Consider the following 14,936-nt stretch of genomic DNA (forward strand, 5'->3'; position numbering starts at 1 on the left):
GATTCCATGGTAGATCTAGCAATGCAAGTTTGTTTCGATGACCTCCAAGAGACTGCTCCTCCACCAATGCTAAATACATAGCCGCTGGTGGATTTGGAGTCCTTGGTGTCAGAAATCCAATTTGCACCACAGTATCCTTCAAGTACTGCAGGATACCTTGTGTAATTTAGTCCATATTCTAAGGTGTGCTTTAAATATCTAAGCACCCTTGTCAATGCCTTCCAGTGCGCATCACTAGGATTACTTGTAAACCGACTTAACTTGTTAACCGCACAAGTGATGTCAGGTCTAGTACAGTTAGTGATGTACATAAGGCTTCCAATAATTCTGGAGTATTCTAATTTAGAAACTGGTTCTCCACGATTCTTCGCCAAATGGACATTTACGTCTAACGGCGTTTTTACTGGGGTAGAGTCATAAGTATTAAACTTCTTTAACACTGTTTCTACATAATGAGACTGAGATAGGACTATTGCTTCTGGAGTTCTAAAGATTTTAATCCCTAGAATTACATCAGCAATACCCATATCTTTCGTATCAAAATATTTTGTCAACATTTTCTTTGTACTCTTAATTAACTCTTGGCTATTTCCCATTGTTAGCATGTCATCCACATATAGACATACCATCACATAAGATTCTCGAGTGCCTTTAATGTAAACACATTTGTCACACTCTTTAATCTTAAATCCGTTTGACAATACTACCTTGTCAAAATTTTTGTGCCACTGCTTGGGCGCTTGTTTAAGTCCGTATAGTGACTTAATTAAACGACATACTTTTCTTTCTTGTCCTTTAACTATGAAGCCTTCAGGTTGCTCCATATATATTTCTTCTTCAAGTTCACCATTTAAGAATGCCGTTTTGACATCCATTTGATGTATCTCAAGGTTATGCAAAGCTGCAATGGCAATGAGCATACGAATGGATGTTATTCTTGAAACTGGTGAATACGTGTCGAAGAAATCATGACCTTCTCGTTGTCTATAGCCTTTGGCCACAAGCCTGGCTTTGTATTTTTCAATACTTCTATCAACTCTCATTTTCTTTTTCAATATCCATTTGCATCCCAATGGCTTAGTACTGGTTGAAGATCCACTAGTTCCCAAGTATGGTTTTGCAATATGGAATCCATTTCAGAGTTGATGGCTTCTTTCCAATAGGGAGCTTCAGGGCTAGCCAGAGCATCTTGTATGTCTTTTGGTTCATTCTCCAACATAAAAGTGTGGAATTCTGGACCAAAAGACTTTGAGATTCTAGCTCTTTTACTTCTTCTTGGCTCTTGCTCCTTTGAAAAGCCTTCCAATGGTGTAGCATTTTCATTTAGAGTTGGCTCATGTGTAGGTCCTTGACCTTCATGCTCCGTCTCAAATTTTCGCTTGCTAGAACCATTTTCTTTCCTTTCTTTACAAGGAAATATATTTTCAAAAAATACTGCATTTATTGACTCAATTGTCATGCCCGTATTCATTTCTACATTTTCATATTTGTGCACTATAAACCTATAGGCACTACTATTATGTGCATACCCGATGAATATGCAGTCGACCATTTTTGGTCAAATTCGCTCTTGTTTAGGCTTTGATATTTCAACCTTAGCTAGACACCCCCACACTTTAAGGTACTTGTAGGAAGGGTTGTGACCCTTCCACAATTCATAAGGTGACTTGTCATTTTTCTTGTGGGGTATCTTGTTCAGGATGTGATTAGCCGATAGTATTGCTTCCCCCCACAAGTTTTGGGGTAGTCCTGAACTTATTAACATAGCATTCATCATATCTTTCAGAGTTCGATTCTTTCTTTCAGCAATGTCATTCGATTGTGGTGAATAAGGAGCAGTCGTTTCATGAATTATGCCCACAGATGTGCAGAATTCATCAAACGGCGCTCCGTATTCGCCTCCTCTATCGCTTCAAACCCTCTTTATTTGTTTGCCTAGTTGATTCTCAACTTCGGTCTTATAACATTTGAATGCTTCAAGAGCTTCATCTTTCGACCTCAAAAGATATACGTAACAGTACCTTGTATTATCATCAATGAATGTCACATAATATCTTTTTCCTCCTCTAGTTTGTACAAACTTTAAATCACCAAGATCGGTGTGTATTAGTTCTAGAAGAGTTGTACATCTTTCAATCTAGTGGTAAGACGCTTTGGTCATTTTTGCTTCAACACATATTTCGCATTTGTGTGTTGGATCGACGTTGTGTTTAGGCAATAATTCCAGTTTCATTAGACGTTGCAAGGTATTAAAATTTACGTGTCCTAAACGAACATGCCATAAATGAGAACACTCAAGCAAGTAAATAGAACTTTTGTCTTTATTACTTTCAACAACTTTTTGGCGTATAGCCATTACATTCAACTTGAAAAGGTTCTCATCGAGATATCTTTTTCCAATAAAATGACCATTCTTGGTCAATACAACCTTGTTAGACTCAAATACTAGTCTAAACCCATGTTTGACCAACAGAGACCCCGACACGAGGTTCTTTCTTATGTCTGGTACATGAAGTGCATCAACAAGGGTTACTTCCAAACCCGATATCATCTTCAGTACCACATTTACAGTGCCCACCACCTCCGATGTAGCGGAGTTCCCCATGTATAGTTTTCTCCCGGTAGATGGAGTGTATGTGGAGAACAACCCCTTGTTGGAGCATATGTGTCGAGTTGCTCCAGTATCAACCCACAACTCGTTTGGGTTTTCCACCAAATTTGCTTCTAAAATAACTGTAGATAAATCAAGTTCAGAAAAATCAAATGGTACCGACCTTTCTTGAACTACGTTGGCTTGATGATTTCCCTTCTTTGGCTTCCTACAATCCTTAGCCAAGTGATTCGGTTTTCCGCAGTTATAACAAGTGCCTTTGAACTTCTTCTTGTTTGGTGGTTGTTGGCCTTATTGTGGTTGTTTTTCAAACTTTCTCTTCTTCTCCTTGAAACTCGCTTCAACAATATTCACCCTTGTTGCCATCTTACTTGCCTTGGCCTCGGTGCTCTTGTTGTCCTCTTCTATCCTCAATCTCACAATGAGATCCTCCAATCCCATCGCCTTTCTTTTGTGCTTCAAATAATTCTTGAAATCCTTCCACAATGGAGTGAGTTTCTCGATCATGGCAGCAACTTGGAAGGACTCGCTTAGACTCATTCCTTCCGCATGAATCTCGTGCAAGATCAGTTGTAGTTCTTGCACTTGACTCATCACAGATTTTGAGTCCACCATCTTGTAGTCCAAAAATCTCCCAACCATACACTTCTTCAAACCTGCATCCTCCGCCCTGTATTTCTTATCAAGCATATCCCAAAGTTCCTTGGCGGTCTTGACTTGACAATACACATGGTACAATGCATTGTCAAGTCCATTGAGGATGTACTTCTTGCATAGAAAATCACTTTGGTTCCATGCATCCAAAGCGGCCCTCATGTTGGTGTCTGTCTCGTTTTCAGCAATGGTGGGAGGATCCTCCTTCAAGAACCTTGACAAACTCAAGGTTGTGAGATAGAAGAGCATCTTTTGTTGCCATCTTTTGAAATTCGCACCAGAAAATTTTTCCGGTTTTTTTCCTTGTGCAATGGTTGGATGTGGTGTTGTAGATGTTGATGCCATTGAGATTCTTCTTGCAAATGAATAAAAATCCAAAATTCTTCTTAAGATTGTTGTGTGGGGTATTTAAATATGAGAGGAAAGCAAGAAGAAAACAATGAAAATGATTTTGTAGAGGCAAGTGTTGAACACTTTTTCCTTAAGAAGAATTTGCCCTCACAATGTGCTAGAGTTTGTGGTAATCTTCTCCCAAGATACAACTACAACACTTGAATAATGAGCACTCAAATATTCAAGTTCTATCACAAGGAAATGAAGGAACTCTCTCTTGTTGAAGAAAGGAAGAAGGAGATATGCAAATGATGTGTATGTTCAAAAGTGTTTTTGATTTTCAATAAATCAAATATTTAATGTTTTTCAAATGGTGCGCGACTGCTACTGTTCACACGAATTTTTTTTTTTCGTTTTTCGTTCCTTACATGTTCCGACTACTCGTTTTAAGTTCTTTCAACATTTGATGAACTCGTTTCGAGTTTAATTCATAACCACCGAACTTAATATTCGTTCATTAAGCTTCGTTTTTCTTTTCGAATTTTTCCAATCAAACACATTGATTAATTTGCTTAATTTTCATTCATTAAGCATCAAAATTTTCCAACAATAAAATAGTATAATTTTTAGCAAACATGCATTATTTTCTAAATAAATGTGGAGGGATAAAAGAAGGAAGAATATTTTTTTTAGTGAAAATTACAAAAATTATTAATTATTATCGCGTCGTATCCAAAATATATGCAAATAATTTGTGTGAGCCATAAGCAGTCAGTTATTCATATTGCATCTCTGGAGAATCTGTGTAAAACAAATAGGGGCCTCAAATCTGGGAAAACCAGAAATTAATTGGGCTTTCAGCCCAAATTGGGCTAAAAGACCAATTAAACTCAATCATAAAGATGGTCCAAGTCCAAATCCAAGTTGGCGCCACATTTTTATGTCGGTGTGGCTTTCTGCCTCCTCGCTTGAAGATACCACCATCTCCTGCAATTCGATCTACGCACTCTTCCGCCGAATGATTCAAGCTGTTAAATTAGGCTTCGGAAATTCAATATTCTTGAGGTACGCAGTAATTCCGGTGGAGTTATATATCATTTGCATTTGATTTTTGTTTGTCGTCGATGTAATTTTGCGTTTAATTTCTATAGTTCTGCTGCAGTAAAGTGTAGGAGCTCGAAATATCTTGGTCCGGTTTATGTGAATTTGACAATGGGAAAGAAAAGATGTTTGTCATTATCAGTTACAGTTAAATTGGGTGATGAACCCGACGTGGATGCGTCGAAACCCGAGAAGACTACCTCCAAGGTTACCTTTCTGCGCTCAGAGTGCATGATAAATCAATTTGCGTCATTTATTAATGTTACATTTTTTTTCGTATGATTACATTTTATTGATTTTAGGTATTTCAATGGTTTTGTCCGAGATGTAGGCAAGTATCAGGGAAAGCGGTGTTCTTGGGGATGACTCTGTGAATATAGAGAAAATGAGACTGCAACAGATAAAATCAAGATTGAGGTAGTTATTAGCTATAGTTTTTTTTCCAACATGCAAGGTGCGTGGTGGTTTTACTCTGTGAATGCGTACTATATGCTGAGATCTTTTTCAGTATTAAAAAAACACCAACGTATTCAACTCCACGAATTTTATAGCATCCATGCGGTTTTACTACTGCTTCACATTTTCTTTCCTAGTTTTTGGCTTTCAGCTGTAGTTGTTGAGATTTGAATTATTTCTCAATTGGTTTTCATTTGTAGGAGTATCGGGATTCCTGCCAAAGGACCTAAGCATGAACTTTTGTCTGCCTTGAAGAGTTTCATGGACAATCAAGATGGTATTTCTTACAATGTAATTTCATGTGTTAGTTGCTAAGAAAGTTGAACTGTTTTTAATGTCGTTTTATTATTTTATATTTATCTTCATTCTAATATCATATTTAGTGTTCAAACAGTCATTCAGCTGCAGATTATCCTTTTAATGCAGGTGGAGGTTCTTCTGATCTACAAGATCAAGTAGTCTCTGATGATATGCCAACTGTTACTATAACTAATTCAAAGAGAAAGGATAAAGAAAATCTGGAAAAGAATGATGCTCAGGAAACCAACAAGGATTCAGACATGTCTGTTGGTAATAGGACAAACAGAAGAATAAAACAGTCATCTGAAAAGAGTAATCGCAAAATTCTGGAACGCATAACTGGAAAAGAACTAGTTATTACATCAACTGATGTGAAAGGTGCTCAATTTGACAGTTTTCTTGATATTTTCTCCCTGGGAATGTGCTGTTATTATTATATTGTGCCCCCTTTTTCACTTCAGTGATCTGATAGTTCAATGTTGATATCAGAAAAAACATCTATTCAAGCAAAGAAGAAAGTTTTGTCAAGTAACAGTACTATAAATAATATGAATCACGTCGATTCTGATCTTTCTATAGATGAACCTTGGACTATTCTTACTCACAAGAAGCCACAAAAAGGATGGATGGCTTACAATCCAAAAACTATGAGGCCACCTCCTATTGCTGCTGCTACGGCACATATGAAGCTAATGTCTTGGAATGTCAATGGTTTAAGAGCTTTATTGAAGTTGGAGAGCTTTTCAGCTCTGCAACTTGCACAAAGAGAAAATTTTGATGTCTTGTGCTTGCAAGAGACAAAACTACAGGCAAGGTTTCATTTCTTTGTTGTGAGTTGGCAACTTGGAGAAAATATAATGGCGAAACAAGCACAAAGTTTTATCAAACGTGGTATAAAGTAACACATTTTGAGATCGATCGGGCATACTTACTTCGTATTGTTCTCTCTTGAGTTTAGAATTACTCCTGAGTCCTGACATCCAAGCCTAGCTTTTGTTGGGTATGAGTAATATCGCGACTCATTCAAGGTGAATATGGATTCTTAGACATTTTGGTATTATTTTAATATTTACTACCCGAACAGGAGAAAGATGTTGACGGAATCAGACTAAGTCTACTAGAAGGTTTTGACAATAGTTATTGGACATGTAGTGTCTCGAAACTGGGTTATTCAGGGACAGCTATCATTTCACGGGTAAATTTTTTTTCCCCACACATGGTCGTCATTATGCCTGTTCTTCATAACTATATGACTCTACTGATCATCTTGGAGAAAATATCCATGTTCTTTTGGTTCTTCCACTATTGGAGATACTGAAGCTGGCTTTTCACATTTATTAAACCTGCTATCATATTAATATAGCTTTTTTTAGCGAGTCTTGATTTAATGATCCACCTAATGCCATCAAATCCTTTTGAAGGGTTTTTTTACGGCTTCTTTTATCCACCGTGATATTATTTTCCTTTTAGCACATGACCTAAGAATTGCTTGTTGTGTTTCAAATTGATTTTTCACTAACCCTTTTTCTGGATTTTTTTAATGCAGAATCAATGACAATTTGTATGCTTATTATATGTGTGCCAGACTAATCCCCAATATCAACAATTCCCCTGCCGGATTTTGCTTTTCTGCCCTTTAACCATATAATACAAGAATGCTATAAAGTTACCCTACTATTTCAATTTTTCAATCATTTAATGGAGAATACTTTTTTCATATGGTTTCGGTATTTATAAATAGGTCATGATTTTTGAAGGTTTTGTGCCATAAAGTAAATCGTCTAAAAATTGAGCTGGAGTCTTTTCGTTGCTTCTGATTATGCTATTTTTGCTGGGCCTAAGCGAGGCAGTTGATAGCTGTCTTGCTCTATATAATTTAGTATATTGAACACATTGATGAGAACCCAACAATATAATGAACTAATCATGTATCATTACTTAAAACATTTCCCCAGGATGATCTTCATTTGATATATTTATTAACTATGACCAAATTATTCACTTCTTCACTTTTTTCGGTATGGAAGATAAAGCCACATTCTGTTCGTTATGGTTTGGGCTTGTCTGATCATGATAGTGAAGGGCGCCTCGTGACGGTGGAGTTTGATAACTTCTATTTATTGTGTGGCTATGTTCCTAATTCTGGTGATGGTCTCAAACGACTGGTACATGACATCTGCAGATTTCTTATGCGCCTTTTTTCTTTTCTTAAGAGTGAAATTGATAAAAATTCTGTCCTTAAAGTCGTACAGGATAACACAGTGGGATCCTTCTCTCAGCAACTATATGAAAGTAAGTTTTAGTTAATTATCGAGTCATTCTTAGAATCTGCTTCTTCCCTTTCTATGCGCTTATTTCCGAACTCGTTTGATATATGTGTATATATATATCCTCATGACTCTGGGAGATCATGTTTTCTACTTGAGAATTTGACAGCTTTAGCTGTTGTAGGACAACATGTTCATAATGCTTCTGTTATCCTTTCTGAATGTGATGATAATGGTGATCTTGTGCTTGTTCTGGTTTTGAAACTGAATTTCGTCTACAAAGTAAATGTGGCTATGCAATCATATACAACAAAACAATTCTGCATGTCTATTCATTTATTCTCGTGATTTTTGTTTAGTATCATGTTACTGTTCCGCTTCATTTTTGGAAGGCGAGGGAAAGGCTTTTGTATTGATTAATATGGAAATTTTCTTTTCCATGGTGCCAATGTTCTGCGCTTAATAAGAGTACAAGTTAAATCTCAAAGTTGAATATATGCTTTGCAGGATCTGGAACGGTCAAAGCCTATTATTCTAACTGGTGACTTGAATTGCGCCCATCAAGAAATTGATATATGGAATCCAGCTGTGAGTAGATTAGACTATGATTAATTTAGTCCCTTTTCCATTTTCACCCTGATTAATGTATCAAGGGTGAGTCGTGCTTTCTTAAAATCTTCTGAGAGTAATTGGATGGACTAGTATAGGGATGAAGGGATTGATTTTGTTTTTTCCTTGTAGTCTTTTTATTTTTAATGACAATGTAGGGTTAATAGTTTGCACAGAGTTGAAGTTTACTGCCATCAGCTATGAGCTGAGAAGTTTCTTTTATCCAATGTAGAAGGTTTCTTTGTACTATTAGTTCAATGGAATTGGTGACAGACTTTTAATTATTTATTATTATTATTGTTCTTTCAGGGAAACAAAAGAAGTGCAGGCTTTACAGATGAAGAGAGGCATTCATTTCAAACAAACTTTCTTGATAAAGGTTTTGTTGATACCTTTCGAGAACAACACCCTGACACTGTCGGTTATACCTATTGGGGCTACAGGCACGGTGGGCGAAAAACCAACAAAGGTGTGTCATAGAATATTCCATATACTTCCGCACATTTATTCACTTGATGATCTTTATAATTACCTCCATAGGGAGTCACCTGTGTAGATGAAACTTGGGAGAGGCGAGAGAGGGATTACTTTGATCTCGAATTTACGACTAAAACTCTGGACTAAGCATTGGGTTAAGTTTAACAACGCTTCAGTTAGTTTGGGTTTGCCTTGAGGGTAAATGGCAGATGGACCCCTCCTGTTATGCCAAAGAAGTTATAACTTCATGTGAAAATTTATTAGTTAAAATCCCTTTTGTGTTTTTCAATTGATAGCTTACGCCTCACTGTAGACAGTTTTTATGGTACACTCGCTAGTCACAAGTGACAAGGCAATGCATAAAATTACCTCATGTAGAGTGATCGAGCATAAAAATGTCCTTTATCATAAATATGTTTGTCTTCCCATTTTATAGCATGATCTCTCTATAATAACATTTGAAGCTTTTGGGTGCTATAAGATAAGAAGAGAAGTATTATATTTTTGTTATGTTTATAATGATATTTGACTTTTGAGAACTTTGATTTTGGGTAATTTGTATAGGCTTATATGAAGCGCTGTTTATCATATAGAACTACTGGCTAGGAGGTTTATGCTATAAATTGAATAACATGAACAAGTTTTAAATCCTGTATCATGTGAAACTACTGGCGAGGAGGTTTATGCTATCGATTTAAAAATATGGACGGTTTTAACTTGGTGGTTTTTGACACGGTTTTTAGTGAAGGGGTAAATTACCAGTATTTTGCATTGTTTAGTTCCCAGGGATGCCCGAGCTTGTGAGTGTATCAAACTTTTATGTTTTCATATGTATAATTGATTCTCACTTTTTTGCGGGCTGCCTCATATGTATAATATTTATCCCAGAAGCGACTGTTTTCACAGGATATAGTTGTCAAGATATTCCTGGATACTGTCATCACATTCACGAGTATTTTGACTCTTTCTATTTGTTTTTTAACTTGAAAATATGTTGTGTTTGTATAAGGATGGCGGCTCGACTATTTCCTTGCTTCGGAATCAATTGCCGACCAAGTATACGACTCGTATATTCTCCCAGATGTTGCGGGAAGTGATCATAGTCCTATCGGCCTCATTCTCAAGCTATAGGCCGGTGAACCAGTCCGATTCTTCAAGAATCTATTTGGGATTTTAGGTTCTTAGCTGAAGGTGAACTTGATCCACGATCCTTTGCTCGCATTTTTGGAAAGGGTAGCAACATTTGGTAAACTCTTAGTTATTGAATATCTTCGAGTTGGATTCTCAACACCTTTTGTGGAATTGATAAATTTTGGTTTGGTTGGAGATAATGGGCGAAAATGTGAGAGCGTTTTGAGAAAAGTGTTCCTTATAGCTCTGTTTTAAAGTACCAGGGATGTGAAAATGTGTCAGGTCCACCGGATTGGTTAGTCCAACCAAATAGATGGGCAGGATTGGCAATTTTTTGACCCATCCCGTCTCGTCAAATGGTAGGTTGTGGCTGTTTGCGAGTGAACCCGCTCTAACCGTCATATATAATTAAAAATTGGTTGGTTTGTTGTGGCGTGTTGCGGGCTTGTCTATCCGTGAACTCATTTTGAACTGTGTTCTGACATGTCGTGTGCTCTCTCACACACACATATGTATATTAACATGGCCAAGCCAAAACAACAGTTACATTTAGTTTTTGGTTTCTCAATGCAGCAGCCTCGGTTTTTCATGGTTTAGATAATTTTTTGAGAAAAAGCTTAACCCCGATATATGTAGGAGCGGAAGAACGTCATATTACCGTTTGAATCCGCCGTAAAAATAACTTGATCTAAATAATATTAATAAATATAAATATTTCACTTTCTGTGCATACATTTCCGGGCTTACCCGCCCGTGCTTTAATGATGTTTCTCTGTCTTTTTTCTTTTTCTTTTTTTTTTTAAAGTGTTTCTTTCACATTTTGCTTATAATAAATTAAGACATACTTCATTTAGATTGGCCTCTCCTGTTCATAAAGTTTGTTGCTTTCGGTTGTGAATGTGGTAGAATTCATACAATTTATAAGATTATTATAAAGAAGAAACTTAAATTNTTACATAACATTAGAAACTGGGCATGGATTGACCTGATCTATTGGACAGATTTTCGCATAATGATTAATCAAAGAAAAGCAAGCAAAAATTTAAATTTGTAAGCATCGTAGGTTGCGTCATTTTCTTGGGGTCATAATTCCCGTTATTTCGTTTCAATCACAAGCAAATCTTAATGTTTTTTAATATAAATATATATTATTATAAAAGTAAATAATAAACCATTGTTACTTCACTCCAGTCACTGACTGTTCCGAGGGGTTGGGCTGTTCGCCCTTTATTCATAAAATAAGCTATGAGAATTTACGAAGTAATTGAGCGTGAGTAGAAGTGGGTAGCGGGAATGGGTGGACAGAGGCACCATTTGTTATTGTTGGACAAATTTCTCCTTCAAGTGTTAGATGTTCGAGATTTAATAAAAATAAGTCTATAAATCATGTGATTAAATCCATATATCATATCATGTCAGAAATTCATGTCGAATTATCAGAAAATATAAATAACAATAAACTCTTATCAGAATCCATTGATTGATCAAGCGTTGTAATTAAAGTTCTTCTAAGACAAAAGAGAATCAACCACCATATTTTTGTCGTAGATGAGAGAAGTAGAGAGATCTAGAATATGTGAACCATATATATCACGTGTTATTATCTGTTACTCGGGGACCATAACCTTAGCAGTGTTCCACACATCATAGAAGACTTAATTGAGCCGAGTTTCTACACATAAGGTGGACAGTACCGATTTATTTAATACTTTGGAAACTCATAATTAATTAGATCACCTTATTAGGTCTTTTATTGTTAGATTGTTAATGTACAATTAATTCAATTATGTGAGCTCACAATATAGTTCCAACAACATCCCATGTAGGCCACATAAGTTGTCTAGATATTGTGCATGCAAAAACTGGATTGAGCTTTTGCTATCTAAACCAAAATATTTCTTAACAATCCGGTCTATAAATTATACCAATATTAAATCAAAACTGTCATAGCTACATTTCAAATCACTGGAGCCATCAGTGATCACAATAAGTCAATAACCATCAGTAAAAAGTTATGAAGCAGAAGTCAATTGGCGAAGATGGATCTTTACCCAATTCTCCAGTTTTTCCAGCACACATGGCTGATTCCAAGTTATGAAACAGAAGTCAATTGGCGAAGATGGATCTTTACCCTATTCTCCAGTTTTTCCAGCACAGATGGCCGCCCCAGAATCAGCCCAAGGCCAAGTCTAGATCACTGAGCACACCAAGGCAACGGCTGAGATTATGTGACACATACTCGGGCCAACATTCCCCATACAAGATCAAGATTTGTTCATCAAGTTCATTCAGTGGTCAAACAACTAACTATAACAAGAACAACATGATTCATCAAGATTAAGAAAGAAAATATTTGGTCTTCGTCTATATGTCAATAAACGTTTGAATATACAACCACTTCTGAACTTAGTTTATGATAGAGAATTCTTTTCTTTCTGTATGCAACTTTTTACATCTTTTATTTGTAAATTAAATACATTACTGCCAACTCAAATTCATCATCTCAGGGATTTGGTTCTCTAGCACAGAAACGAAGAAACATAATGAATAAACCAGAAAAATGCACCATTTTCAGTAGAATTTATTGTTTACCAGCGTTTTATTGTAATACATCAGTTGAACTTGAAGTCCTTATTCTATGGATACAATTTTTATTCAACAGTACTAGTTAAAAGTGATCGGATACTTGGGTTCTCCATTCAGTTGGTAGACCCCAAAATGCTTCTCAATCTCAGGATTCTTCTGATTTTCATCAAATGCAGAAAAAATGTATGTTTCTATAGCCGTTCCAGGTCGTTTAGGCGTTCCAGTCTTGACCCGTTGAATCAAATTCGTGTTATAAAGTCTTGCGTTTTCGACTGTCGCCGCAGTTCCTCCAGCCGTAGGCCAACCACTCTCAGATACCACAATCTCCAAGGACGATGCTCCATACTTTTCAAGTGCTGCATACACAGCATCTAAGATCGCGTAGAAAAGATTTTGATACCGTATTCCACCAGGAACAACGATTCCATCAGAGGTAAAAAGCGCATAAGGAAGGCTAATAGATCCAGGATTGCCAACATAGGAAAAGTAAGGGTATAAATTTACGAGCAAAGGGGCTCTGTTATTTGCTAGAAAACTTACGATCGGTTCAAGATATGACCGAACATCATCTCTAAACGCTCCATCTGCCGGAGGATAAGAGTTTCCAATAACTCCTGTGTCAATAGCAGTGGAAACTCTTATCTGGTTTCCGAGTCCGGAACTAGAAATCGCATTAAAAATGTTCCTCAAAGCCGGAAGAACGAATCCAACATACTGAGAGGTGTCACCTCTTATAGGGCTAACTTCATTTCCAACAGCAATGTACCTGAACCTGACATTAGGATAGTTTCTTACATTGTTTTGCACCCACGTATTCGCGTTCGCTTGGCTTGCTGCAACATTCTGCAATTCAGTGTTCGGAACGCCTAATATGACGTCGATGTTAGAGCCTCCGAGAGCCTGGAGAGTTGGCTGGTGGGGGTCGTAAATCCGTATTCTCCTGATATTGTTTCTGTTGTACAGGGACACGACGTCTTGTGGAGAAGGCTGCCCATCCCCGAGCCTTCCGTAGCAAAGTCCAGTCTGTGCCACTGCATTGTAGTGAACAAAACAACTCAGTATTTCATAAAACATAAACATGAAGATTGAGATTTGTATTTTAACTTATTCAAGATGATCATTCATCGAAATCGTCTCCCTATATTCTGAAAAGAGAAACAGAAAGGGACCTGTAAAGTCCATGGTTGCCATTATCACAAGTCCAAAAAGGACCATTCCAAGAAACACACAATTCTCTTTACCAGCCATCGAGAAAGAAGAACACAACAAACTTGTATAATGAAGTATAACACCACATTATCATCCCCTTTTATAGCTGTTTTTAGCGTAGAAAACTTGCAGGATGGAATTGGAATTTTAGCTCATCACAGGCTTATCATTCATTCTGTGGAAAAAAATGGCAGAAACAAAATTCTAAGAAGACAAGGAATTAATTACACCAATATTGTACTGTCTTATTTGAAATTTTCCAATATATATACGTTCAGAAATCATTCTGAACCTTGATTAATATTTTTAGTTTCAATGACTAAGATTTTTCGCAAAATCTAACTTCAAGAGCTGTCGTGTACAAATTTTGGGATAAATTCATGATGTTGTAATTTTGTGTACGTGCAAGATAAGATGGTCTTATCAGTTTGCTTGACTAGTCTTCTTAGGCTGCTAATTAGTATATTATTTTCCAGCTTATGTTCATATACCCTTAATCTTAGTCGGGACTAATATATTTGTCTCTTTTAATGTATTTACAAATTTCAGTTCTAAACGTAAAAAATGATCAAAAAATATCGAAGATAAAGTATAAAAATAAAATATAATTTCATAGAATAATACCAAATGTTAAAGAGATAAACATGCATGAATTAGGTTTATAATAAAAAAAAATCTCGAGAAAAATATTCGTTTTACCCATCGCAAAAATTTGTGTGAGACGATCTCACGGGTTGTATTTTGTGAGACAGATCTCTTATTTGGGTAATCCATGAAAAGTATTACTTTTTATGCTAAGAGTATTATTTTTTATTGTGAATATCGGTAGGATTGACTCGTCTCACAGATAAAGATTCGTGATACTGTCTCACAAGAGACCTATTCTCGAATTAAATGGGTTGATAATCTTTTCTTCCCTTTCAACTAATAATTCGTGCCATCATTTGCTCCAATATTTGGGCGAATTTTTTTAGAAAATTACCTAAAAATTCATAAATTAATAATATTACATCCAAAAAATCAAAACAATTATTGGTTTTCTCTAAAATAAATTAATTTTTAACATTATCATGCCAAAGGAAAATAACTAAATATTTTCTTTATAGCACGTTTGTTCTACCAAAAACGAAATTGGATATATAATCATATTATGTTGAAATTCATATAAGATTACATACAATTTGTTTTTTTCAAAAAAAATT

At 36.1% G+C, this 14,936-nt stretch overlaps 2 protein-coding genes across 3 annotated transcripts; one reads left to right on the forward strand and one right to left on the reverse strand.

Moving 5' to 3' along the window:
• Positions 1-4,511: 4,511 nt before the first annotated feature.
• On the forward strand, positions 4,512-10,509 carry LOC140983050 (DNA-(apurinic or apyrimidinic site) endonuclease, chloroplastic-like). Of its 2 annotated transcripts, none has more exons than XM_073449933.1 (12): positions 4,512-4,663; positions 4,750-4,906; positions 5,031-5,116; positions 5,356-5,432; positions 5,582-5,833; positions 5,945-6,264; positions 6,540-6,650; positions 7,483-7,620; positions 7,700-7,747; positions 8,230-8,310; positions 8,641-8,800; positions 9,818-10,509. In XM_073449933.1, exons 1-12 carry the CDS (start codon positions 4,539-4,541, stop codon positions 9,937-9,939), a joined length of 1,677 nt encoding a protein of 558 aa, XP_073306034.1. In that variant the 5' UTR covers positions 4,512-4,538; the 3' UTR covers positions 9,940-10,509. The 2 variants fall into 2 exon arrangements, with proteins under 2 accessions (XP_073306034.1, XP_073306043.1); XM_073449942.1 differs by having other exon boundaries at positions 6,035-6,264; positions 9,818-10,505.
• Positions 10,510-12,487: 1,978 nt separating this feature from the next.
• Positions 12,488-13,976, reverse strand: LOC140983059 (glucan endo-1,3-beta-glucosidase, acidic-like). The gene is made up of 2 exons (XM_073449955.1): positions 13,695-13,976; positions 12,488-13,556 (listed from the first exon to the last, which is right to left on the reverse strand). Exons 1-2 carry the CDS (start codon positions 13,771-13,773, stop codon positions 12,604-12,606), a joined length of 1,032 nt encoding a protein of 343 aa, XP_073306056.1. The 5' UTR covers positions 13,774-13,976; the 3' UTR covers positions 12,488-12,603.
• Positions 13,977-14,936: the final 960 nt, after the last annotated feature.

Source organism: Primulina huaijiensis, chromosome 1, assembly GCF_012295235.1.
Source record: "Primulina huaijiensis isolate GDHJ02 chromosome 1, ASM1229523v2, whole genome shotgun sequence".
Taxonomy (NCBI): Eukaryota; Viridiplantae; Streptophyta; class Magnoliopsida; order Lamiales; family Gesneriaceae; genus Primulina; species Primulina huaijiensis.

Coding starts and splice junctions, on each gene's coding strand:
- LOC140983050 (XM_073449933.1), top strand. CDS start 4,539: ATGTCGGTGTGGCTTTCTGCCTCCTCGCTTGAAGATACCACCATCTCC. Junction 5,117..5,355: donor CAGATAAAATCAAGATTGAG/GTAGTTATTAGC, acceptor TTTCATTTGTAG/GAGTATCGGGATTCCTGCCA. Junction 8,801..9,817: donor TGGGCGAAAAACCAACAAAG/GTGTGTCATAGA, acceptor TGTTTGTATAAG/GATGGCGGCTCGACTATTTC.
- LOC140983059 (XM_073449955.1), bottom strand. CDS start 13,773: ATGGCTGGTAAAGAGAATTGTGTGTTTCTTGGAATGGTCCTTTTTGGA. Junction 13,557..13,694: donor GGCAACCATGGACTTTACAG/GTCCCTTTCTGT, acceptor ACTACAATGCAG/TGGCACAGACTGGACTTTGC.